Consider the following 24,526-nt stretch of genomic DNA (forward strand, 5'->3'; position numbering starts at 1 on the left):
GGCACTACCATGCTCAGGTGCTCAGTACTCGTAACTAATGATGAGCAGACACTACCATGCTCGGGTGCTCAGTACTGGTAACTAGTGATGAGCGGGCACTACCATGCTCAGGTGCTCAGTACTGGTAACTAGTGATGAGCGAGCACTACCATGCTCGGGTGCTCAGTACTGGTAACTAGTGATGAGCGGGCACTACCATGCTCGGGTGCTCTGTACATGTAACTAGTGATGAGCGGGCACTACCATGCTTGGGTGCTCTGTACACGTAACTAGTGATGAGCGGGCACTACCATGCTTGGGTGCTCTGTACACGTAACTAGTGATGAGCGGGCACTACCATGCTCAGGTGCTCAGTACTCGTAACTAGTGATGAGCGGGCACTACCATGCTCAGGTACTCAGTACTCGTAACTAGTGATGAGGGGGCACTACCATGCTCGGGTGCTCTGTCCTCGTAACTAGTGATGAGCGGGCACTACCATGCTCGGGTGCTCAGTACTGGTAACTAGTGATGAGGGGGCACTACCATGCTCGGGTGCTCAGTACTGGTAACTAGTGATGAGCGGGCACTACCATGCTCAGGTGCTCAGTACTGGTAACTAGTGATGAGCGGGCACTACCATGCTCAGGTGCTCAGTACTGGTAACTAGTGATGAGCGAGCACTACCATGCTCGGGTGCTCAGTACTGGTAACTAGTGATGAGCGGGCACTACCATGCTCGGGTGCTCTGTACATGTAACTAGTGATGAGCGGGCACTACCATGCTTGGGTGCTCTGTACACGTAACTAGTGATGCGCGGGCACTACCATGCTCAGGTACTCAGTACTCGTAACTAGTGATGAGGGGGCACTACCATGCTCGGGTGCTCTGTCCTCGTAACTAGTGATGAGCGGGCACTACCATGCTCGGGTGCTCGGTACTGGTAACTAGTGATGAGGGGGCACTACCATGCTCGGGTGCTCAGTACTGGTAACTAGTGATGAGCGGGCACTACCATGCTCAGGTGCTCAGTACTGGTAACTAGTGATGAGCGGGCACTACCATGCTCGGGTGCTCAGTACTGGTAACTAGTGATGAGCGGGCACTACCATGCTCGGGTGCTCGGTACTGGTAACTAGTGATGAGCGGGCACTACCATGCTCGGGTGCTCAGTACTGGTAACTAGTGATGAGCGGGCACTACCATGCTCGGGTGCTCAGTACTGGTAACTAGTGATGAGCGGGCACTACCATGCTCAGGTGTTCAGTACTGGTAACTAGTGATGAGCGGGCACTACCATGCTCGGCTGTTCAGTACTGGTAACTAGTGATGAGCGGGCACTACCATGCTCGGGTGCTCTGTACACGTAACTAGTGATGAGCGGGCACTACCATGCTCAGGTGCTCAGTACTCGTAACTAGTGATGAGCGGGCACTACCATGCTCGGGTGCTCAGTACTGGTAACTAGTGATGAGCGGGCACTACCATGCTCAGGTGCTCAGTACTGGTAACTAGTGATGAGCGGGCACTACCATGCTCGGGTGCTCAGTACTGGTAACTAGTGATGAGCGGGCACTACCATGCTCGGGTGCTCGGTACTGGTAACTAGTGATGAGCGGGCACTACCATGCTCGGGTGCTCAGTACTGGTAACTAGTGATGAGCGGGCACTACCATGCTCGGGTGCTCAGTACTGGTAACTAGTGATGAGCGGGCACTACCATGCTCAGGTGTTCAGTACTGGTAACTAGTGATGAGCGGGCACTACCATGCTCGGCTGTTCAGTACTGGTAACTAGTGATGAGCGGGCACTACCATGCTCGGGTGCTCAGTACTGGTAACTAGTGATGAGCGGGCACTACCATGCTCGGGTGCTCAGTACTCGTAACTAGCGATGAGCGGGCACTACCATGCTCGGGTGCTCTGTACTCGTAACTAGTGATGAGCGGGCACTACCATGCTCGGGTGCTCTGTACTCGTAACTAGTGATGAGCGGGCACTACCATGCTCGGGTGCTCTGTACTCGTAACTAGTGATGAGCGGGCACTACCATGCTCGGGTGCTCAGTACTTGTAACAAGTGATGAGCGGGCACTACCATGCTCGGGTGCTCAGTACTGGTAACTAGTGATGAGCGGGCACTACCATGCTCGGGTGTTCAGTACTGGTAACTAGTGATGAGTGGGCACTACCATGCTCAGGTGCTCAGTACTCGTAACTAGTGATGAGCGGGCACTACCATGCTCGGGTGCTTAGTACTGGTAACTAGTGATGAGCGGGCACTACCATGCTCGGGTGCTCAGTACTAGTAACTAGTGATGAGTGGGCACTACCATGCTCGGGTGCTCAGTACTCGTAACTAGCGATGAGCGGGCACTACCATGCTCGAGTGCTCAGTACTCGTAACTAGTGATGAGCGAGCACTACCATGCTCGGGTGCTCAGTACTCGTAACTAGCGATGAGCGGGCATTACCATGCTCGGGTGCTCAGTACTTGTAACAAGTGATGAGCGGGCACTACCATGCTCGGGTGCTCAGTACTGGTAACTAGTGATGAGCGGGCACTACCATGCTCAGGTGCTCAGTACTCGTAACTAGTGATGAGCGGGCACTACCATGCTCGGGTGCTCAGTACTGGTAACTAGTGATGAGCAGGCACTACCATGCTCGGGTGCTCTGTACTCGTAACTAGTGATGAGCGGGCACTACCATGCTCAGGTGCTCAGTACTGGTAACTAGTGATGAGCGGGCACTACCATGCTCAGGTGCTCAGTACTGGTAACTAGTGATGAGCAGACACTACCATGCTCAGGTGCTCAGTACTGGTAACTAGTGATGAGCGAGCACTACCATGCTCGGGTGCTCAGTACTGGTAACTAGTGATGAGTGGGCACTACCATGCTCAGGTGCTCAGTACTCGTAACTAATGATGAGCGAGCACTACCATGCTCGGGTGCTCAGTAATGGTAAATAGTGATGAGTGGGCACTACCATGCTCGGGTGCTCAGTACTGGTAACTAGTGATGAGCGGGCACTACCATGCTCAGGTGCTCAGTACTGGTAACTAGTGATGAGCGAGCACTACCATGCTCGGGTGCTCAGTACTGGTAACTAGTGATGAGCGGGCACTACCATGCTCGGGTGCTCTGTACATGTAACTAGTGATGAGCGGGCACTACCATGCTTGGGTGCTCTGTACACGTAACTAGTGATGAGCGGGCACTACCATGCTCAGGTGCTCAGTACTCGTAACTAGTGATGAGCGGGCACTACCATGCTCAGGTACTCAGTACTCGTAACTAGTGATGAGGGGGCACTACCATGCTCGGGTGCTCTGTCCTCGTAACTAGTGATGAGCAGGCACTACCATGCTCGGGTGCTCAGTACTGGTAACTAGTGATGAGGGGGCACTACCATGCTCGGGTGCTCAGTACTGGTAACTAGTGATGAGCGGGCACTACCATGCTCAGGTGCTCAGTACTGGTAACTAGTGATGAGCGGGCACTACCATGCTCAGGTGCTCAGTACTGGTAACTAGTGATGAGCGAGCACTACCATGCTCGGGTGCTCAGTACTGGTAACTAGTGATGAGCGGGCACTACCATGCTCGGGTGCTCTGTACATGTAACTAGTGATGAGCGGGCACTACCATGCTTGGGTGCTCTGTACACGTAAGTAGTGATGAGCGGGCACTACCATGCTCAGGTGCTCAGTACTCGTAACTAGTGATGAGCGGGCACTACCATGCTCAGGTACTCAGTACTCGTAACTAGTGATGAGGGGGCACTACCATGCTCGGGTGCTCTGTCCTCGTAACTAGTGATGAGCGGGCACTACCATGCTCGGGTGCTCGGTACTGGTAACTAGTGATGAGGGGGCACTACCATGCTCGGGTGCTCAGTACTGGTAACTAGTGATGAGCGGGCACTACCATGCTCAGGTGCTCAGTACTGGTAACTAGTGATGAGCGGGCACTACCATGCTCGGGTGCTCAGTACTCGTAACTAATGATGAGCAGACACTACCATGCTCGGGTGCTCAGTTCTGGTAACTAGTGATGAGTGAGCACTACCATGCTCGGGTGCTCAGTACTGGTAACTAGTGATGAGTGGGCACTACCATGCTCGGGTGCTCAGTACTCGTAACTAATGATGAGCAGACACTACCATGCTCGGGTGCTCAGTACTGGTAACTAGTGATGAGCGGGCACTACCATGCTCAGGTGCTCAGTACTCGTAACTAATGATGAGCAGACACTACCATGCTCGGGTGCTCAGTACTGGTAACTAGTGATGAGCGGGCACTACCATGCTCGGGTGCTCAGTACTGGTAACTAGTGATGAGCGGGCACTACCATGCTCGGGTGCTCGGTACTGGTAACTAGTGATGAGCGGGCACTACCATGCTCGGGTGCTCGGTACTGGTAACTAGTGATGAGCGGGCACTACCATGCTCGGGTGCTCAGTACTGGTAACTAGTGATGAGCGGGCACTACCATGCTCAGGTGTTCAGTACTGGTAACTAGTGATGAGCGGGCACTACCATGCTCGGCTGTTCAGTACTGGTAACTAGTGATGAGCGGGCACTACCATGCTCGGGTGCTCTGTACACGTAACTAGTGATGAGCGGGCACTACCATGCTCAGGTGCTCAGTACTCGTAACTAGTGATGAGCGGGCACTACCATGCTCGGGTGCTCAGTACTGGTAACTAGTGATGAGCGGGCACTACCATGCTCAGGTGCTCAGTACTGGTAACTAGTGATGAGCGGGCACTACCATGCTCGGGTGCTCAGTACTGGTAACTAGTGATGAGCGGGCACTACCATGCTCGGGTGCTCGGTACTGGTAACTAGTGATGAGCGGGCACTACCATGCTCGGGTGCTCAGTACTGGTAACTAGTGATGAGCGGGCACTACCATGCTCGGGTGCTCAGTACTGGTAACTAGTGATGAGCGGGCACTACCATGCTCAGGTGTTCAGTACTGGTAACTAGTGATGAGCGGGCACTACCATGCTCGGCTGTTCAGTACTGGTAACTAGTGATGAGCGGGCACTACCATGCTCGGGTGCTCAGTACTGGTAACTAGTGATGAGCGGGCACTACCATGCTCGGGAGCTCAGTACTCGTAACTAGCGATGAGCGGGCACTACCATGCTCGGGTGCTCTGTACTCGTAACTAGTGATGAGCGGGCACTACCATGCTCGGGTGCTCTGTACTCGTAACTAGTGATGAGCGGGCACTACCATGCTCGGGTGCTCTGTACTTGTAACTAGTGATGAGCGGGCACTACCATGCTCGGGTGCTCAGTACTTGTAACAAGTGATGAGCGGGCACTACCATGCTCGGGTGCTCAGTACTGGTAACTAGTGATGAGCGGGCACTACCATGCTCGGGTGTTCAGTACTGGTAACTAGTGATGAGTGGGCACTACCATGCTCAGGTGCTCAGTACTCGTAACTAGTGATGAGCGGGCACTACCATGCTCGGGTGCTTAGTACTGGTAACTAGTGATGAGCGGGCACTACCATGCTCGGGTGCTCAGTACTAGTAACTAGTGATGAGTGGGCACTACCATGCTCGGGTGCTCAGTACTCGTAACTAGCGATGAGCGGGCACTACCATGCTCGAGTGCTCAGTACTCGTAACTAGTGATGAGCGAGCACTACCATGCTCGGGTGCTCAGTACTCGTAACTAGCGATGAGCGGGCATTACCATGCTCGGGTGCTCAGTACTTGTAACAAGTGATGAGCGGGCACTACCATGCTCGGGTGCTCAGTACTGGTAACTAGTGATGAGCGGGCACTACCATGCTCGGGTGCTCAGTACTGGTAACTAGTGATGAGCAGGCACTACCATGCTCAGGTGCTCAGTACTCGTAACTAGTGATGAGCGGGCACTACCATGCTCGGGTGCTCAGTACTGGTAACTAGTGATGAGCAGGCACTACCATGCTCGGGTGCTCTGTACTCGTAACTAGTGATGAGCGGGCACTACCATGCTCAGGTGCTCAGTACTGGTAACTAGTGATGAGCGGGCACTACCATGCTCAGGTGCTCAGTACTGGTAACTAGTGATGAGCAGACACTACCATGCTCAGGTGCTCAGTACTGGTAACTAGTGATGAGCGAGCACTACCATGCTCGGGTGCTCAGTACTGGTAACTAGTGATGAGTGGGCACTACCATGCTCAGGTGCTCAGTACTCGTAACTAATGATGAGCGAGCACTACCATGCTCGGGTGCTCAGTACTGGTAACTAGTGATGAGTGGGCACTACCATGCTCGGGTGCTCAGTACTGGTAACTAGTGATGAGCGGGCACTACCATGCTCAGGTGCTCAGTACTGGTAACTAGTGATGAGCGAGCACTACCATGCTCGGGTGCTCAGTACTGGTAACTAGTGATGAGCGGGCACTACCATGCTCGGGTGCTCTGTACATGTAACTAGTGATGAGCGGGCACTACCATGCTTGGGTGCTCTGTACACGTAACTAGTGATGAGCGGGCACTACCATGCTCAGGTGCTCAGTACTCGTAACTAGTGATGAGCGGGCACTACCATGCTCAGGTACTCAGTACTCGTAACTAGTGATGAGGGGGCACTACCATGCTCGGGTGCTCTGTCCTCGTAACTAGTGATGAGCAGGCACTACCATGCTCGGGTGCTCAGTACTGGTAACTAGTGATGAGCGGGCACTACCATGCTCAGGTGCTCAGTACTGGTAACTAGTGATGAGCGGGCACTACCATGCTCAGGTGCTCAGTACTGGTAACTAGTGATGAGCGAGCACTACCATGCTCGGGTGCTCAGTACTGGTAACTAGTGATGAGCGGGCACTACCATGCTCGGGTGCTCTGTACATGTAACTAGTGATGAGCGGGCACTACCATGCTTGGGTGCTCTGTACACGTAAGTAGTGATGAGCGGGCACTACCATGCTCAGGTGCTCAGTACTCGTAACTAGTGATGAGCGGGCACTACCATGCTCAGGTACTCAGTACTCGTAACTAGTGATGAGGGGGCACTACCATGCTCGGGTGCTCTGTCCTCGTAACTAGTGATGAGCGGGCACTACCATGCTCGGGTGCTCGGTACTGGTAACTAGTGATGAGGGGGCACTACCATGCTCGGGTGCTCAGTTCTGGTAACTAGTGATGAGTGAGCACTACCATGCTCGGGTGCTCAGTACTGGTAACTAGTGATGAGTGGGCACTACCATGCTCGGGTGCTCAGTACTCGTAACTAATGATGAGCAGACACTACCATGCTCGGGTGCTCAGTACTGGTAACTAGTGATGAGCGGGCACTACCATGCTCAGGTGCTCAGTACTCGTAACTAATGATGAGCAGACACTACCATGCTCGGGTGCTCAGTACTGGTAACTAGTGATGAGCGGGCACTACCATGCTCAGGTGCTCAGTACTGGTAACTAGTGATGAGCGAGCACTACCATGCTCGGGTGCTCAGTACTGGTAACTAGTGATGAGCGGGCACTACCATGCTCGGGTGCTCTGTACATGTAACTAGTGATGAGCGGGCACTACCATGCTTGGGTGCTCTGTACACGTAACTAGTGATGAGCGGGCACTACCATGCTTGGGTGCTCTGTACACGTAACTAGTGATGAGCGGGCACTACCATGCTCAGGTGCTCAGTACTCGTAACTAGTGATGAGCGGGCACTACCATGCTCAGGTACTCAGTACTCGTAACTAGTGATGAGGGGGCACTACCATGCTCGGGTGCTCTGTCCTCGTAACTAGTGATGAGCGGGCACTACCATGCTCGGGTGCTCAGTACTGGTAACTAGTGATGAGGGGGCACTACCATGCTCGGGTGCTCAGTACTGGTAACTAGTGATGAGCGGGCACTACCATGCTCAGGTGCTCAGTACTGGTAACTAGTGATGAGCGGGCACTACCATGCTCAGGTGCTCAGTACTGGTAACTAGTGATGAGCGAGCACTACCATGCTCGGGTGCTCAGTACTGGTAACTAGTGATGAGCGGGCACTACCATGCTCGGGTGCTCTGTACATGTAACTAGTGATGAGCGGGCACTACCATGCTTGGGTGCTCTGTACACGTAACTAGTGATGAGCGGGCACTACCATGCTCAGGTACTCAGTACTCGTAACTAGTGATGAGGGGGCACTACCATGCTCGGGTGCTCTGTCCTCGTAACTAGTGATGAGCGGGCACTACCATGCTCGGGTGCTCGGTACTGGTAACTAGTGATGAGGGGGCACTACCATGCTCGGGTGCTCAGTACTGGTAACTAGTGATGAGCGGGCACTACCATGCTCAGGTGCTCAGTACTGGTAACTAGTGATGAGCGGGCACTACCATGCTCGGGTGCTCAGTACTGGTAACTAGTGATGAGCGGGCACTACCATGCTTGGGTGCTCGGTACTGGTAACTAGTGATGAGCGGGCACTACCATGCTCGGGTGCTCAGTACTGGTAACTAGTGATGAGCGGGCACTACCATGCTCGGGTGCTCAGTACTGGTAACTAGTGATGAGCGGGCACTACCATGCTCAGGTGTTCAGTACTGGTAACTAGTGATGAGCGGGCACTACCATGCTCGGCTGTTCAGTACTGGTAACTAGTGATGAGCGGGCACTACCATGCTCGGGTGCTCTGTACACGTAACTAGTGATGAGCGGGCACTACCATGCTCAGGTGCTCAGTACTCGTAACTAGTGATGAGCGGGCACTACCATGCTCGGGTGCTCAGTACTGGTAACTAGTGATGAGCGGGCACTACCATGCTCAGGTGCTCAGTACTGGTAACTAGTGATGAGCGGGCACTACCATGCTCGGGTGCTCAGTACTGGTAACTAGTGATGAGCGGGCACTACCATGCTCGGGTGCTCGGTACTGGTAACTAGTGATGAGCGGGCACTACCATGCTCGGGTGCTCAGTACTGGTAACTAGTGATGAGCGGGCACTACCATGCTCGGGTGCTCAGTACTGGTAACTAGTGATGTGCGGGCACTACCATGCTCAGGTGTTCAGTACTGGTAACTAGTGATGAGCGGGCACTACCATGCTCGGCTGTTCAGTACTGGTAACTAGTGATGAGCGGGCACTACCATGCTCGGGTGCTCAGTACTGGTAACTAGTGATGAGCGGGCACTACCATGCTCGGGTGCTCAGTACTCGTAACTAGCGATGAGCGGGCACTACCATGCTCGGGTGCTCTGTACTCGTAACTAGTGATGAGCGGGCACTACCATGCTCGGGTGCTCTGTACTCGTAACTAGTGATGAGCGGGCACTACCATGCTCGGGTGCTCTGTACTCGTAACTAGTGATGAGCGGGCACTACCATGCTCGGGTGCTCAGTACTTGTAACAAGTGATGAGCGGGCACTACCATGCTCGGGTGCTCAGTACTGGTAACTAGTGATGAGCGGGCACTACCATGCTCGGGTGTTCAGTACTGGTAACTAGTGATGAGTGGGCACTACCATGCTCAGGTGCTCAGTACTCGTAACTAGTGATGAGCGGGCACTACCATGCTCGGGTGCTCAGTACTGGTAACTAGTGATGAGCGGGCACTACCATGCTCGGGTGCTCAGTACTAGTAACTAGTGATGAGTGGGCACTACCATGCTCGGGTGCTCAGTACTCGTAACTAGCGATGAGCGGGCACTACCATGCTCGAGTGCTCAGTACTCGTAACTAGTGATGAGCGAGCACTACCATGCTCGGGTGCTCAGTACTCGTAACTAGCGATGAGCGGGCATTACCATGCTCGGGTGCTCAGTACTTGTAACAAGTGATGAGCGGGCACTACCATGCTCGGGTGCTCAGTACTGGTAACTAGTGATGAGCGGGCACTACCATGCTCGGGTGCTCAGTACTGGTAACTAGTGATGAGCAGGCACTACCATGCTCAGGTGCTCAGTACTCGTAACTAGTGATGAGCGGGCACTACCATGCTCGGGTGCTCAGTACTGGTAACTAGTGATGAGCAGGCACTACCATGCTCGGGTGCTCTGTACTCGTAACTAGTGATGAGCGGGCACTACCATGCTCAGGTGCTCAGTACTGGTAACTAGTGATGAGCGGGCACTACCATGCTCAGGTGCTCAGTACTGGTAACTAGTGATGAGCAGACACTACCATGCTCAGGTGCTCAGTACTGGTAACTAGTGATGAGCGAGCACTACCATGCTCGGGTGCTCAGTACTGGTAACTAGTGATGAGCGGGCACTACCATGCTCGGGTGCTCTGTACATGTAACTAGTGATGAGCGGGCACTACCATGCTTGGGTGCTCTGTACACGTAACTAGTGATGAGCGGGCACTACCATGCTCAGGTGCTCAGTACTCGTAACTAGTGATGAGCGGGCACTACCATGCTCAGGTACTCAGTACTCGTAACTAGTGATGAGGGGGCACTACCATGCTCGGGTGCTCTGTCCTCGTAACTAGTGATGAGCAGGCACTACCATGCTCGGGTGCTCAGTACTGGTAACTAGTGATGAGGGGGCACTACCATGCTCGGGTGCTCAGTACTGGTAACTAGTGATGAGCGGGCACTACCATGCTCAGGTGCTCAGTACTGGTAACTAGTGATGAGCGAGCACTACCATGCTCGGGTGCTCAGTACTGGTAACTAGTGATGAGCGGGCACTACCATGCTCGGGTGCTCTGTACATGTAACTAGTGATGAGCGGGCACTACCATGCTTGGGTGCTCTGTACACGTAAGTAGTGATGAGCGGGCACTACCATGCTCAGGTGCTCAGTACTCGTAACTAGTGATGAGCGGGCACTACCATGCTCAGGTACTCAGTACTCGTAACTAGTGATGAGGGGGCACTACCATGCTCGGGTGCTCTGTCCTCGTAACTAGTGATGAGCGGGCACTACCATGCTCGGGTGCTCGGTACTGGTAACTAGTGATGAGGGGGCACTACCATGCTCGGGTGCTCAGTACTGGTAACTAGTGATGAGCGGGCACTACCATGCTCAGGTGCTCAGTACTGGTAACTAGTGATGAGCGGGCACTACCATGCTCGGGTGCTCAGTACTGGTAACTAGTGATGAGCGGGCACTACCATGCTCGGGTGCTCGGTACTGGTAACTAGTGATGAGCGGGCACTACCATGCTCGGGTGCTCAGTACTGGTAACTAGTGATGAGCGGGCACTACCATGCTCGGGTGCTCAGTACTGGTAACTAGTGATGAGCGGGCACTACCATGCTCAGGTGTTCAGTACTGGTAACTAGTGATGAGCGGGCACTACCATGCTCGGCTGTTCAGTACTGGTAACTAGTGATGAGCGGGCACTACCATGCTCGGGTGCTCAGTACTCGTAACTAGTGATGAGCGGGCACTACCATGCTCGGGTGCTCTGTACACGTAACTAGTGATGAGCGGGCACTACCATGCTCAGGTGCTCAGTACTCGTAACTAGTGATGAGCGGGCACTACCATGCTCGGGTGCTCAGTACTGGTAACTAGTGATGAGCGGGCACTACCATGCTCAGGTGCTCAGTACTGGTAACTAGTGATGAGCGGGCACTACCATGCTCGGGTGCTCAGTACTGGTAACTAGTGATGAGCGGGCACTACCATGCTCGGGTGCTCGGTACTGGTAACTAGTGATGAGCGGGCACTACCATGCTCGGGTGCTCAGTACTGGTAACTAGTGATGAGCGGGCACTACCATGCTCAGGTGCTCAGTACTGGTAACTAGTGATGAGCGGGCACTACCATGCTCGGGTGCTCAGTACTGGTAACTAGTGATGAGCGGGCACTACCATGCTCGGGTGCTCGGTACTGGTAACTAGTGATGAGCGGGCACTACCATGCTCAGGTGCTCTGTACTGGTAACTAGTGATGAGCGGGCACTACCATGCTCAGGTGCTCTGTACTGGTAACTAGTGATGAGCAGGCACTACCATGCTCGGGTGCTCAGTACTGGTAACTAGTGATGAGCGGGCACTACCATGCTCGGGTGCTCGGTACTGGTAACTAGTGATGAGCGGGCACTACCATGCTCAGGTGCTCTGTACTGGTAACTAGTGATGAGCGGGCACTACCATGCTCGGGTGCTCGGTACTGGTAACTAGTGATGAGCGGGCACTACCATGCTCGGGTGCTCAGTACTGGTAACTAGTGATGAGCGGGCACTACCATGCTCAGGTGCTCAGTACTGGTAACTAGTGATGAGCGGGCACTACCATGCTCGGGTGCTCAGTACTGGTAACTAGTGATGAGCGGGCACTACCATGCTCGGGTGCTCGGTACTGGTAACTAGTGATGAGCGGGCACTACCATGCTCAGGTGCTCTGTACTGGTAACTAGTGATGAGCAGGCACTACCATGCTCGGGTGCTCAGTACTGGTAACTAGTGATGAGCGGGCACTACCATGCTCGGCTGTTCAGTACTGGTAACTAGTGATGAGCGGGCACTACCATGCTCGGGTGCTTAGTACTGGTAACTAGTGATGAGCGGGCACTACCATGCTCGGGTGCTCAGTACTGGTAACTAGTGATGAGCGGGCACTATTATGCTCAGGTGCTCAGTACTGGTAACTAGTGATGAGCGGGCACTACCATGCTCAGGTGCTCAGTACTGGTAACTAGTGATGAGTGGGCACTACCATGCTCGGGTGCTCAGTACTGGTAACTAGTGATGAGCGGGCACTACCATGCTCAGGTGTTCAGTACTGGTAACTAGTGATGAGCGGGCACTACCATGCTCGGCTGTTCAGTACTGGTAACTAGTGATGAGTGGGCACTACCATGCTCGGGTGCTCTGTACTGGTAACTAGTGATGAGCGGGCACTACCATGCTCGGCTGTTCAGTACTGGTAACTAGTGATGAGCGGGCACTACCATGCTCGGGTGCTTAGTACTGGTAACTAGTGATGAGCGGGCACTACCATGCTCGGGTGCTTAGTACTGGTAACTAGTGATGAGCGGGCACTACCATGCTCGGGTGCTCAGTACTGGTAACTAGTGATGAGCGGGCACTATTATGCTCAGGTGCTCAGTACTGGTAACTAGTGATGAGCGGGCACTACCATGCTCAGGTGTTCAGTACTGGTAACTAGTGATGAGCGGGCACTACCATGCTCGGGTGCTCAGTACTGGTAACTAGTGATGAGCGGGCACTACCATGCTCAGGTGTTCAGTACTGGTAACTAGTGATGAGCGGGCACTACCATGCTCGGCTGTTCAGTACTGGTAACTAGTGATGAGTGGGCACTACCATGCTCGGGTGCTCTGTACTGGTAACTAGTGATGAGTGGGCACTACCATGCTTGGGTGCTCTGTACTGGTAACTACAAGAAAAAACAATTAGAAGTGCACAGCCATAGTTTATACGGTACATTTATCAGTAATAGGGGGGGGGGGGGGCACCTGTCAAGCAAAGCCAACTATATCAATCACAAGAAAAGCGCTTGACCAAAAGGCACTCACTCCAGAATCAGATTATAATACGATTTTTATTTGTGTATCAAAAAGTTTAAAAACACACATACAAAATACAACACAGTGCAGACATATTAAAAAACACCAAGGACAATAATAATGAGACCCAATCCAGAATAAGTCCTCTCAAAGATAAATATTGTTCCAGAATCACCATAGATAGTTCAAAATGTATAACAATACAGATAATGAATCAGAGATATAACCATCTTATAAATAGGGATACATTGAGACAGACATTCTATCTATCAGCATTGTGACCAAATAGTCAGAGCAGCAACTGCAATGCCTCATAGGCAGAAAATCCCTATCATGGTGATACACGTGTCGCTATGTTAGCTTCATCAGGGGCAGTGGGTGTCAACCCCAGTGACACCCACTGCCCCTGATGAAGCTAACATAGCGACACGCGTTGGGCCAGGTTCTCCACCTCTATTTTCAGATATGGAATCACCATGATAGGGATTTTCTGCCTATAAGGCATTGCAGTTGCTGCTCTGACTAATTCTGGAGTGAGTGCCTTTTGGTCAAGCGCTTTTCTTGTGATTGATACAGTACTGGTAACTAGTGATGAGTGGGCACTACCATGCTCAGGTGCTGGGGTTTTTATCAGATGGGTGGGCTTTATATACCCGGTGCCCCCACAGATCAGCAGCTGGAACTAGCAGAACAGCGCAGCTCCGTACTCATATAGTGGCTATTTTTGTTACTGGAGTTCAGAACACATTCACTTCATAGGAGCTGAGCTGCAGTACCAAGAACGGCCACTAAAGAGTGTGAGGTGCTGCGTTATTTCAGCTCCAAACATTGGCTACATCCGGAGCTGATATTGGCTGATCACTGGGGGTTCCAGGTGTCAGACCCCCACTAATCCCAAGGACAAGTCATGGAGCCTGAACAGCCCCTTTAACACATCTACACCTTCTCTATGACTCTCGGACTCATATTTGTTATAAGTACAGTTATTTAGTCTATAGAATCTCACCATCCAGCAGTAAAGGGGACACCTGGATCCCCCCACTCACCACAAAGACCCCACAGCAGCCTCTGCCTTGTGCCCCCTCTATGATTATATAGCTTTTTGCTATAGAGTCATCTTTGCTATTAAAGGGGTGTTATATATATATATATATATATATTATGACATATCCTGCCCTACACTTTTTTTGTGGAGACCACCAATTGCCAATTTGCCGCAACATGGCCCCAAATGGGCTGTTCAAGCCGCCACACAGAAGATTTCTTTCTTTTTTTTTTTAAATGGCCTTCAGCCACATCTTGAGCCATGGCGACTTGATGGATGAACGCTCTGTAGGAAAACCGATCTTGAGCAGCCTAGATAGGTCCACTAAGGTCTCCCCCGCATAAATAGGTCCACTAAGGTCTCCCCCGCCTAGATAGCTCCACTAAGGTCTCCCCCGCCTAGATAGGTCCACTAAGGTCTCCCCCGCCTAGATAGCTCCACTAAGGTCTCCCCCGCCTAGATAGCTCCACTAAGGTCTCCCCCGCCTAGATAGCTCCACTAAGGTCTCCCCCGCATAAATAGGTCCACTAAGGTCTCCCCTGCCTAGATAGGTCCACTAAGGTCTCCCCCGCATAAATAGGTCCACTAAGGTCTCCCCTGCCTAGATAGGTCCACTAAGGTCTCCCCTGCCTAGATAGGTCCACTAAGGTCTCCCCCGCCTAGATAGGTCCACTAAGGTTTCCCCCGCCTACATAGGTCCACTAAGGTCTCCCCCGCCTAGATAGATCCACTAAGGTTTCCCCTGCCTAAATAGGTCCACTAAGGTCTCCCCCACCTAGATAGGTCCACTAAGGTCTCCCCCGCCTAGATAAGTCCACTAAGGTCTCCCCCGCCTAGATAGGTCCACTAAGGTCTCCCCCGCCTAGATAGGTCCACTAAGGTCTCCCCCGCCTTGATAGGTCCACTAAGGTCTACCCCGCCTAGATAGGTCCACTAAGGTCTCCCCTGCCTAGATAGGTCCACTAAGGTCTCCCCTGCCTTGATAGGTCCACTAAGGTCTCCCCCGCCTAAATAGGTTCACTAAGGTCTCCCCCCGCCTAGATAGGTCCACCAGGGTTTTCTTTACCTAGATAGGTCCACCAAGGTCTCCTCTGCTAAGAAAGGTCCGCCAAGGTCTCCTCCACCTAGATAGGTCCGCCAAGGTCTCCTCCACCTAGATAGGTCCGCCAAGGTCTCCTCCGCCTAGATAGGTCCACTAAGGTCTCCCCCGCCTTGATAGGTCCACTAAGGTCTCCCCCGCCTAGATAGGTCCACTAAGGTCTCCCCTGCCTAGATAGGTCTACTAAGGTCTCCCCTGCCTAGATAGGTCCACCAGGGTCTTCTTCACCTAGATAGGTCCACCAAGGTCTCCTCTGCCAAGGTCTCCTCTGCCTAGATAGGTCCACCAGGGTCTTCTCCGCCTAGATAGGTCCAGCAGGGTCTTCTCCGCCTATAGGTCCACCAGGGTCTTCCCTGCCTAAATAGGCACACCAGGGTCTCCTCCTCCTAGATAGGCCCACCAGGGTCTTCTCCGCCTAGATAGGCCCACCAGGGTCTCCTCCGCCTAGATAGGCCCACCAGAGTCTTCCTCCGCCTAGATAGGCCCACCAGGGTCTTCCCCCGCCTAAATAGGCCCACCAGGGTCTTAGGTCGGAGTAAAGGGACGACTTCTTCTGTGAGTGAGGCTCATGACGGGACACCTCATGAATAATGTGTGTGGAGTAAAGAGTGACACGAGTGATGGAGAATAATCAGGCGGCAGCCGTGTGATTCACATCCTTTATATACAGAAGTGGAATGACGTACACCTGGTATATACACTGCGGGGTGCAACATCCCCCATTTATTTAATAAAATAAAGCTAATAGTGAAATTTGCTCAGTACGAACTCGAAGGCATAAAACAGTAATAACCGTACAAGTCATGTAGAGAAACGTCTGCTGCGCACGATACTTCTGCGATACAAAGACTTGTAAAAATAGACACGACTCTGGCCAAAAAAACAGTATCAAATACAATGAGATACAAATCTGATACAATACGAGAAAAGAAAGACGTCGTCTACGTACAGGCAGTACTCCGAGCACGGCGCCCGCACACCATGGAAAACTGCAGACACGGCAGCCGGGATCACATACACACAGACAGACAGGACGGAGGAAGGAAAATCAGAGAATCCACCGACATCAGGCAGGTGAAATGGTGAGAAACCGACACCAAATAAGAGATGAAGAAAGTCTCATTTATTTACATAAAACCAGAAACGTCCGTGATAAACCTGATGTGTGTGGATAATCCGACCACTGAGGTCCGCAGCGCGTCACCAGGAGCCACGGGCATGAAAGGGTTCATCGGGTAAGAAATGGCTCTACACCTTTACATAACGTACCTGAATCCCCCTCCCAAAACTAGTCACCTAGACCCCCTCATACACAGGCTTCACATGTCATGGGTGTAATGCGTTGTCTGACTCCTCTGCACCTCCAGATATCTCTCCCCTCCAAACCTCTTTTATACCATCCAAATCCTTGTCTCCCACTAGACCCTTCTTTCTCTCTCTAGACCCCTCCTGTCTCCCTCCAGATCTTTCTCTTGATCCCTCTTCTCCCTCAAGAACATCTCTCCCTAGACTTGTCTCCTTCTAGACCCCTCTGGCTCCTTCTAGACCCCTCTGGCTCCTTCTACATACCTCTCCCTCTAGATGCTTCTGTCTCCCTCTAGAACAGCTCTCTCTAGACCCGTATCCTTCTAGACCCCTCTGTCGCCTTCTAGAAACCTCTCCCTCTAGACCCTTCTGTCTCCCTCTAGACCCCTCTGTCAACCCTATAGAATGTCTCTCTCTCTAGACCCATATCCTTCTAGACCCCTTTCTTCTACTAGACCTGTCTCCTTCTAGACCCCTCTGTCTCCCTCTATACCCCTCTGTCTCCCTCTAGACCCCTCTGTCTCCCTCTAGACCGCTTTGTCTTCCTCTAGACCACCCTGTCTTCCTATAGACCCCTCTGTCTCCCTCTAAACCCCTCTGTCTTCCTCTAGACCCCTCTGTCTTCCTCTAGACCCCTCTGTCTCCCTCTAGACCCCTCTGTCTCCCTCTAGACCCCTCTGTCTTCCTATAGACCCCCTGTCTCCCTCTAGACCCCTCTGTTTTCCTCTAGACCCCTCTGTTTTCCTCTAGACCCCTCTGTCTCCCTCTAGACCCATCTGTCTCCCTCTAGACCCTTCTGTCTCCCTCTAGACCCCTCTGTCTCCCTCTAGACCCCTCTGTCTCCCTCTAGACCCCTCTGTCTCCCTCTAGACCCCTCTGTCTCCCTCTAGACCCATGTCTCCCTCTAGACCCCTCTGTCTCCCTCTAGATCCTCTGTCTCCCTCTAGACCCCTCTGTCTCCCTCTAGACCCCTTTGTCTCCCTCTAGACCCATCTGTCTCCCTCTAGACCCCTCTGTCTCCCTCTAGATCCTCTGTCTCCCTCTAGACCCCTCTGTCTCCCTCTAGACCCCTCTGTCTCCCTCTAGACCCCTCTGTCTCCCTCTAGACCCCTCTGTCTCCCTCTAGACCCCTCTGTCTTCCTATAGACCCCCTGTCTCCCTCTAGACCCCTCTGTCTCCCTCTAGACCCCTCTGTTTTCCTCTAGACCCCTCTGTTTTCCTCTAGACCCCTCTGTCTCCCTCTAGACCCTTCTGTCTCCCTCTAGACCCCTCTGTCTCCCTCTAGACCCCTCTGTCTCCCTCTAGACCCCTCTGTCTCCCTCTAGACCCCTCTGTCTCCCTCTAGACCCATGTCTCCCTCTAGACCCCTCTGTCTCCCTCTAGATCCTCTGTCTCCCTCTAGACCCCTCTGTCTCCCTCTAGACCCCTCTGTCTCCCTCTAGACCCATCTGTCTCCCTCTAGACCCCTCTGTCTCCCTCTAGATCCTCTGTCTCCCTCTAGACCCCTCTGTCTCCCTCTAGACCCCTCTGTCTCCCTCTAGACCCCTCTGTCTCCCTCTAGACCCCTCTGTCTTCCTATAGACCCCCTGTCTCCCTCTAGACCCCTCTGTCTCCCTCTAGACCCCTCTGTCTCCCTCTAGACCCCTCTGTTTTCCTCTAGACCCCTCTGTTTTCCTCTAGACCCATCTGTCTCCCTCTAGACCCCTCTGTCTCCCTCTAGATCCTCTGTCTCCCTCTAGACCCCTCTGTCTCCCTCTAGACCCCTGTCTCCCTCTAGACCCCTCTGTCTCCCTCTAGACTCCTCTGTCTCCCTCTAGACCCCTGTCTCCCTCCAGACATCTATGACAAAAGCCTATCCTCCTAAAGGATGAGGCATGCTGAAATGTAACAACCTGATCCATGTCTCCCTTCACATCTCGAAAAGTCAGGCTACCCTTCCCCACACTCTTTTAGGCTGGGTCTATAAGGCGACTTTGCTCGCAATATCACGTGGTCATAGTGCACTATGGCTCACTTCTACATCACAGTGCAATACAACTGAATGTGATTGACCCTGAGGATACTGCGACCACGAGAAGGAAATGAAAAAAGTCCAACTGCTTTGGATTTTTGGTGACTTGCTTGTTGCGGTCGCAGTTCTCTCCGGGTCGCCATGCGTTCCCACTCACTTCTATTGCGTTGCGATGTAGCAGCGACACATAGAGAACTTTGGTGGCACGACAGGTGTCATCATGTATCCCCAGCCATGGTCCTGCTGACATTGCTGAATCCAGTGTGACCACCTCAGCAGAGGCGTCCATGATGGATCTATTCAAGAGCATCCAGATCTGGAGACGTCTGTTACCCGCAGCCCAAACCGTTGCGACCTGAAGAGTAAATTCAGTAATTTGCGAGTCTGATGAGCGGATGGCTACATGGGGCCTCTGGGTCGGTTCTGATCTCCATCACTGCTGGTAAGAAATGAGCAACGCGTCCAATATATAAATCTTTTTGTCATGTAGTGATCCGGCCATTGTGTCCGACACATCACACACGTCACAATTACTACACAAATCATACAGAGACGGCCGTCTATACACCGTGCAGAAGGCAGACGTATGTACAGAACGTCGCTGCCTTCCCGCCGTACAGGCACTTTATCCACGTGCATCCTCTACATCGTACACCTATTGCTGCCAGCGCCTCCGCCAGCCCTCCACCCCACCTATATAGTCACCACAGTCATAGAAAATATAATAACATCTGCAGATATATGATATACAATGGGCTGTAAATATCTTCTGGAATATTCTTCTTGTATTGTCCAGCACATCCCCAAAATCCCAACCTCCCCCTCTTCTCCCCGGAGGAATAGATATCTACATTGTATGTAATAATGGTGATGACTGCAACAACCGCATGTTGATTTAATTCGGGGATGTCCAGGTCTTTGACACTGATGTTATCTATTCCAGATCGGTGGGGGTCGGACACCCGGCACCGCCATCATTCCAGATCCATCAGACGGGCACGATGCAGCACAGCGCCGCACACGCTGTGGTGGCTGATCGCAGTACTGCAGCTTAGGCTACTTTCACACATCCGGTTTGAGCATTGCGGCTCAATCCGGCTGTGAAAACTATGCAACGGATGCGGCGAAAACACCGCATCCGTTGCATAAGTTTTTACATGCGGCCCGTCCGGTTTTTTCCAGTTGCGGCATGCTACTGAGCATGCGCAGTGGAAAAAACCGCATCCGGCCTCCATAGTTATGCATTGAAAAATGCGCCGCAGCGGCCGGATGCGGCGCGATGCGGTGTTTTTTGCCGGAGCAAAAAACGTTGCAGGGAACGTTCGATCCGGCCGCGGCATCGGCTAAATCTGCCGCATGCGGCAAAAACCGGACCGAACGCAAGCCCCTGCGGCACAATACGGCACTAATGTAAGTCTATGCAAAAAAACCCGCAACCGGCGTTACAAAAGCTGGTTGCGGTTTTTCTGCAGAACGCCGTATTGTGCCGCAGAGCAAAAATCCGGATGTGTGAAAGTAGCCTTAGCGCCTACTAAAGTGAGATCTGAGCTGCAGTACCAAGAACGGCCACTATGCAGTGTACGGCGCTATCCCACTCTGTTTACATTCGTGGCAGATGCAAACCGGTGGCGGTGCCCAATGTCCATCCCCCACCAATGTGACACCTACGACCACTGGACAACCCAACAAACAGATCTTGGTGCATAATACTTCATGTGAATGGGGTAATGTGTGTTATTATGAGGTATAGCAGGTTTATAGCAGCAGTTTGGCGGTGAATATATGAAATGTCTGTGTGAAGCTGATGAATATTTGTGTTCTCACCAGTGATGTCATAATGAAGATAGCAGCAAGCAGGGAAGAACTAGGAGGTAGCCAGGGTAAGGGGCCAGCAGACAAGTGTCATTATCAGGAGAGGGGGTATTGGGTGACACCCCACCAACACAGAGAGATGTGCCCATCCTCAGGACCACCGCTATAGATGGGGAGACGTGTGCCCATCCTCAGAACCACCGCTATAGACGGGGAGACGTGTGCCCATCCTCAGGACCACCACTACAGAATGATGGGGAGACGTGTGCCCATCCTCAGGACCACCACTATAGATGGGGAGACATGTGCCCATCCTAAGGACCACCACTACAGAATGATGGGGAGACGTCTGCCCATCCTCAGGACCACCGCTATAGATGGGGAGACGTGTGCCCATCCTCAGGACCACCACTATAGATGGGGAGACATGTGCCCATCCTAAGGACCACCACTACAGAATGATGGGGAGACGTCTGCCCATCCTCAGGACCACCGCTATAGATGGGGAGACGTGTGCCCATCCTCAGGACCACCGCTATAGATGGGGAGACGTGTGCCCATCCTCAGGACCACCGCTATAGATGGGGAGACGTGTGCCCATCCTCAGGACCACCGCTATAGATGGGGAGACGTGTGCCCATCGTCAGGACCACCACTATAGATGGGGAGACGTGTGCCCATCCTCAGGACCACCACTATAGATGGGGAGACATGTGCCCATCCTCAGGACCACCACTATAGATGGGGAGACGTGTGCCCATCCTCAGGACCACCGCTATAGATGGGGAGACTTGTGTCCATCCTCAGGACCACCACTATAGATGGGGAGACGTGTGCCCATCGTCAGGACCACCGCTATAGATGGGGAGACGTGTGCCCATCGTCAGGACCACCGCTATAGATGGGGAGAGGAGACGTGTGCCCATCCTCAGGACCACCACTATAGATGGGGAGACGTGTGCCCATCGTCAGGACCACCACTATAGATGGGGAGACGTGTGCCCATCATCAGGACCACCACTATAGATGGGGAGACGTGTGCCCATCCTCAGGACCACCACTATAGATGGGGAGACGTGTGCCCATCGTCAGGACCACCGCTATAGATGGGGAGACGTGTGCCCATCGTCAGGACCACCACTATAGATGGGGAGACGTGTGCCCATCCTCAGGACCACCGCTATAGATGGGGAGACTTGTGTCCATCCTCAGGACCACCGCTATAGATGGGGAGACGTGTGCCCATCCTCAGGACCACCACTATAGATGGGGAGACGTGTGCCCATCCTCAGGACCACCACTATAGATGAAGAGACATGTGCCCATCCTCAGGACCACCGCTACGGAATGATGGGGAGACGTGTGCCCACCCTCAGGACCACCATTAGAGAATGATGAGGAGACATGTGCCCACCCTCAGGACCACCACTACAGAATGATCAGGAGACATGTGCCCACCCTCAGGACCACCACTACACAGGCAGCGCTGCTTTCTCTGAGCTGAATTGCTTGATTGCTATTATGGATTGTACTGAGCAGATCTGATCTTGACATCTGGGATATTTCGGCTATCTATGGCTCCGCAACGAGTCTACCGAGCCCCCGAACACCATCCCTGCACCCAGCCCAAATGACACTTGTGTGCTGCACCCTAAAAGCAGATCGAGGAAAGGTGCCACTGAGGGGGGATAATGGGTGCGGGAGAACAGGGGTCTCACAACCAAAACAGGGGAGAAATCACAGAACTCGCTGCAGACACATCAACATTACAGTGCAGGCAATATTCAGAGCGAGCGGTCCTCCTCAGCAGACACCAGCTGACGTGATCATTACCAGTGCATATACACAAATAAAGGAGTCATATTTAAAGGCAGTGTGTCGCTCCGGCTACTGAGGAAATGACAGGGTCAGGTTTGGGATGAAAACACAAGTGCAAACTTACTTTTTTTGGCTGCAGATAGAATTGTCGTTAGTGAAAATGAGCTTTGATCCATGCAGTGCAGTGCTCCAGCTCTGCGCACTAAACCCAGACTAATGCCTCCCCTTCGGCCTTACACAGACACTGCCACCTCGCGCATGCGCCGTGCTCTCCATTCCTGTGACATGTGCATATACTCTCCATGCTGGAGGAAACGCCTGCACATTAATAATAATAATAATAATAATAATTTTATTCATTTATATAGCGCTATTAATTCCATAGCACTTTACATACATTGGCAACACTGTCCCCATTGGGGCTCACAATCTAGAGTCCCTATCTGTATGTCTTTGGAATGTGGGAGGAAACCGGAGTACCCGGAGGAAACCCACGCAAACACGGGGAGAACATACAAACTCCTTGCAGATGGTGTCCTTGGTGGGATTTGAACCCAGGACCCCAGCGCTGCAAGACTGCAGTGCTAGCCACTGAGCCACCGTGCCGCCCCATTAGAGAGGCCATTACCCACAGGAGGGAGAGCGTCGGCCTAGCACCAGCAATGGACACGCACGACGCATGCGCAAAAAATTGTTGTTAAAGTCAAGGTGGGACGGAGCACGTTCCACGATAGAGACCACCACCCGAGAACATGCCAAGTCCTTTGTGAGAAGGTCCCCTGAAAATTAGCTGAAGGTTCCTCTGCAGGGACCGACGCACGATCAATTCCTTGGCAGTGGTAATTTAAAGGATTGTCCATTATGATATTATTCCCGAGATTCTGATGGCCATGTTGTGACTCCTGTTCCTGCCGCTTATCATGTGCCGTACGCGGCACTCACGATTGATCCTTCTTCACTAGTCCCACTATGATGGATATGTCCATTGTCTGCCTCGTTTCACAACGGCGCATGCGCAAATTAATACGGCGCATGCGCAAACTAATACGGCGCATGCGCAAACTAATACCGCACATGTGCTCTTGTGAAACAGACCCAAAATGAACAAGACATCAACAATGGCGACAAGGTCAATGTGGGACTAATAAAGCAGGCTCAGATCAATTGTGCAATGTCTGGCACATAATGGTAGGCATGAATGGCAGCGAGAGCTGGGGCAATATGCACTGGGCGTAAATTACAACACTGCTTAGAGTCCTGATGAAGTCCACAAAGTAAACATTTTCAGGCCATGACTCAAGGTGTCCACGGTTCCGGGTGCGCGGCCGTCATCCTCCCATATGCCGGTGGATGGAGCTGTCAGGATCCACGGATATTCCCGTCCTTCGCTCATCCCGCTCTCCGCACCTTTATAATCTTGCATTAATATCGGCATCGGTTGCAAAATAATCCGACGCTGTGAATAAAACGTACCTCAATCTCAAACCTACCGTCAGTGAAAACTCGGACGTCAGAAAGTCTATAGGAAAACGAATATCTATTAAAATAGGATGATCCAAAACCTCGGTGAAAGGCGACATTTCACCCCCATTTTTTTTTTTAAAAAATACTGAATTTTGCTCCATCAGGATATGTACAAGAAGCTTGTGAGGTCCATACGTCTCGGACAAGCTGCTCTGTAAACCGTCACGTCCACCATGATCCTCCGGAGAGGACGCTCTATATACGACCGTCGGCATTGCTCTCTCGGTAGGAGCAATGTCCTTCAGGTGCCCATAGGGACCTTTTTTGGCAGCTTGAGGATTAATGCACTCAGACCATGCGTCCGTTACTTGTCTTCTCCAGGTGAAGGCGCCAGGAGCCATTAGTTGCTTCCGTGGTCTTCCTCCACCCAAGCCACGATTTTACCCTCCCAGCCTGGAATGATATCTTCATCATGAAATACCTGCGAAAATAGAAGAAAGCGGCGGTCGGCCTCATCACCAACCTGATCCATATACCAAACACCTATGCAAAAA

General features: G+C 52.5%; 1 protein-coding gene across 2 annotated transcripts in view; it reads right to left on the minus strand.

The window, feature by feature from the left end:
* Positions 1-18,543: 18,543 nt before the first annotated feature.
* The window catches only part of DIXDC1 (DIX domain containing 1), a 136,520-nt gene continuing 130,537 nt past the window's right edge, over positions 18,544-24,526 (minus strand). For both annotated transcript variants that reach the window (XM_075328461.1, XM_075328460.1), the window contains one exon: positions 18,544-24,453. In XM_075328461.1, coding sequence (XP_075184576.1) covers positions 24,373-24,453 — 81 coding nt within the window. In that variant the 3' untranslated portion in view covers positions 18,544-24,372. The remainder of the gene's footprint in view (positions 24,454-24,526) is intronic.

This window comes from Anomaloglossus baeobatrachus, chromosome 11 (assembly GCF_048569485.1).
Source record: "Anomaloglossus baeobatrachus isolate aAnoBae1 chromosome 11, aAnoBae1.hap1, whole genome shotgun sequence".
Taxonomy (NCBI): domain Eukaryota; kingdom Metazoa; phylum Chordata; class Amphibia; order Anura; family Aromobatidae; genus Anomaloglossus; species Anomaloglossus baeobatrachus.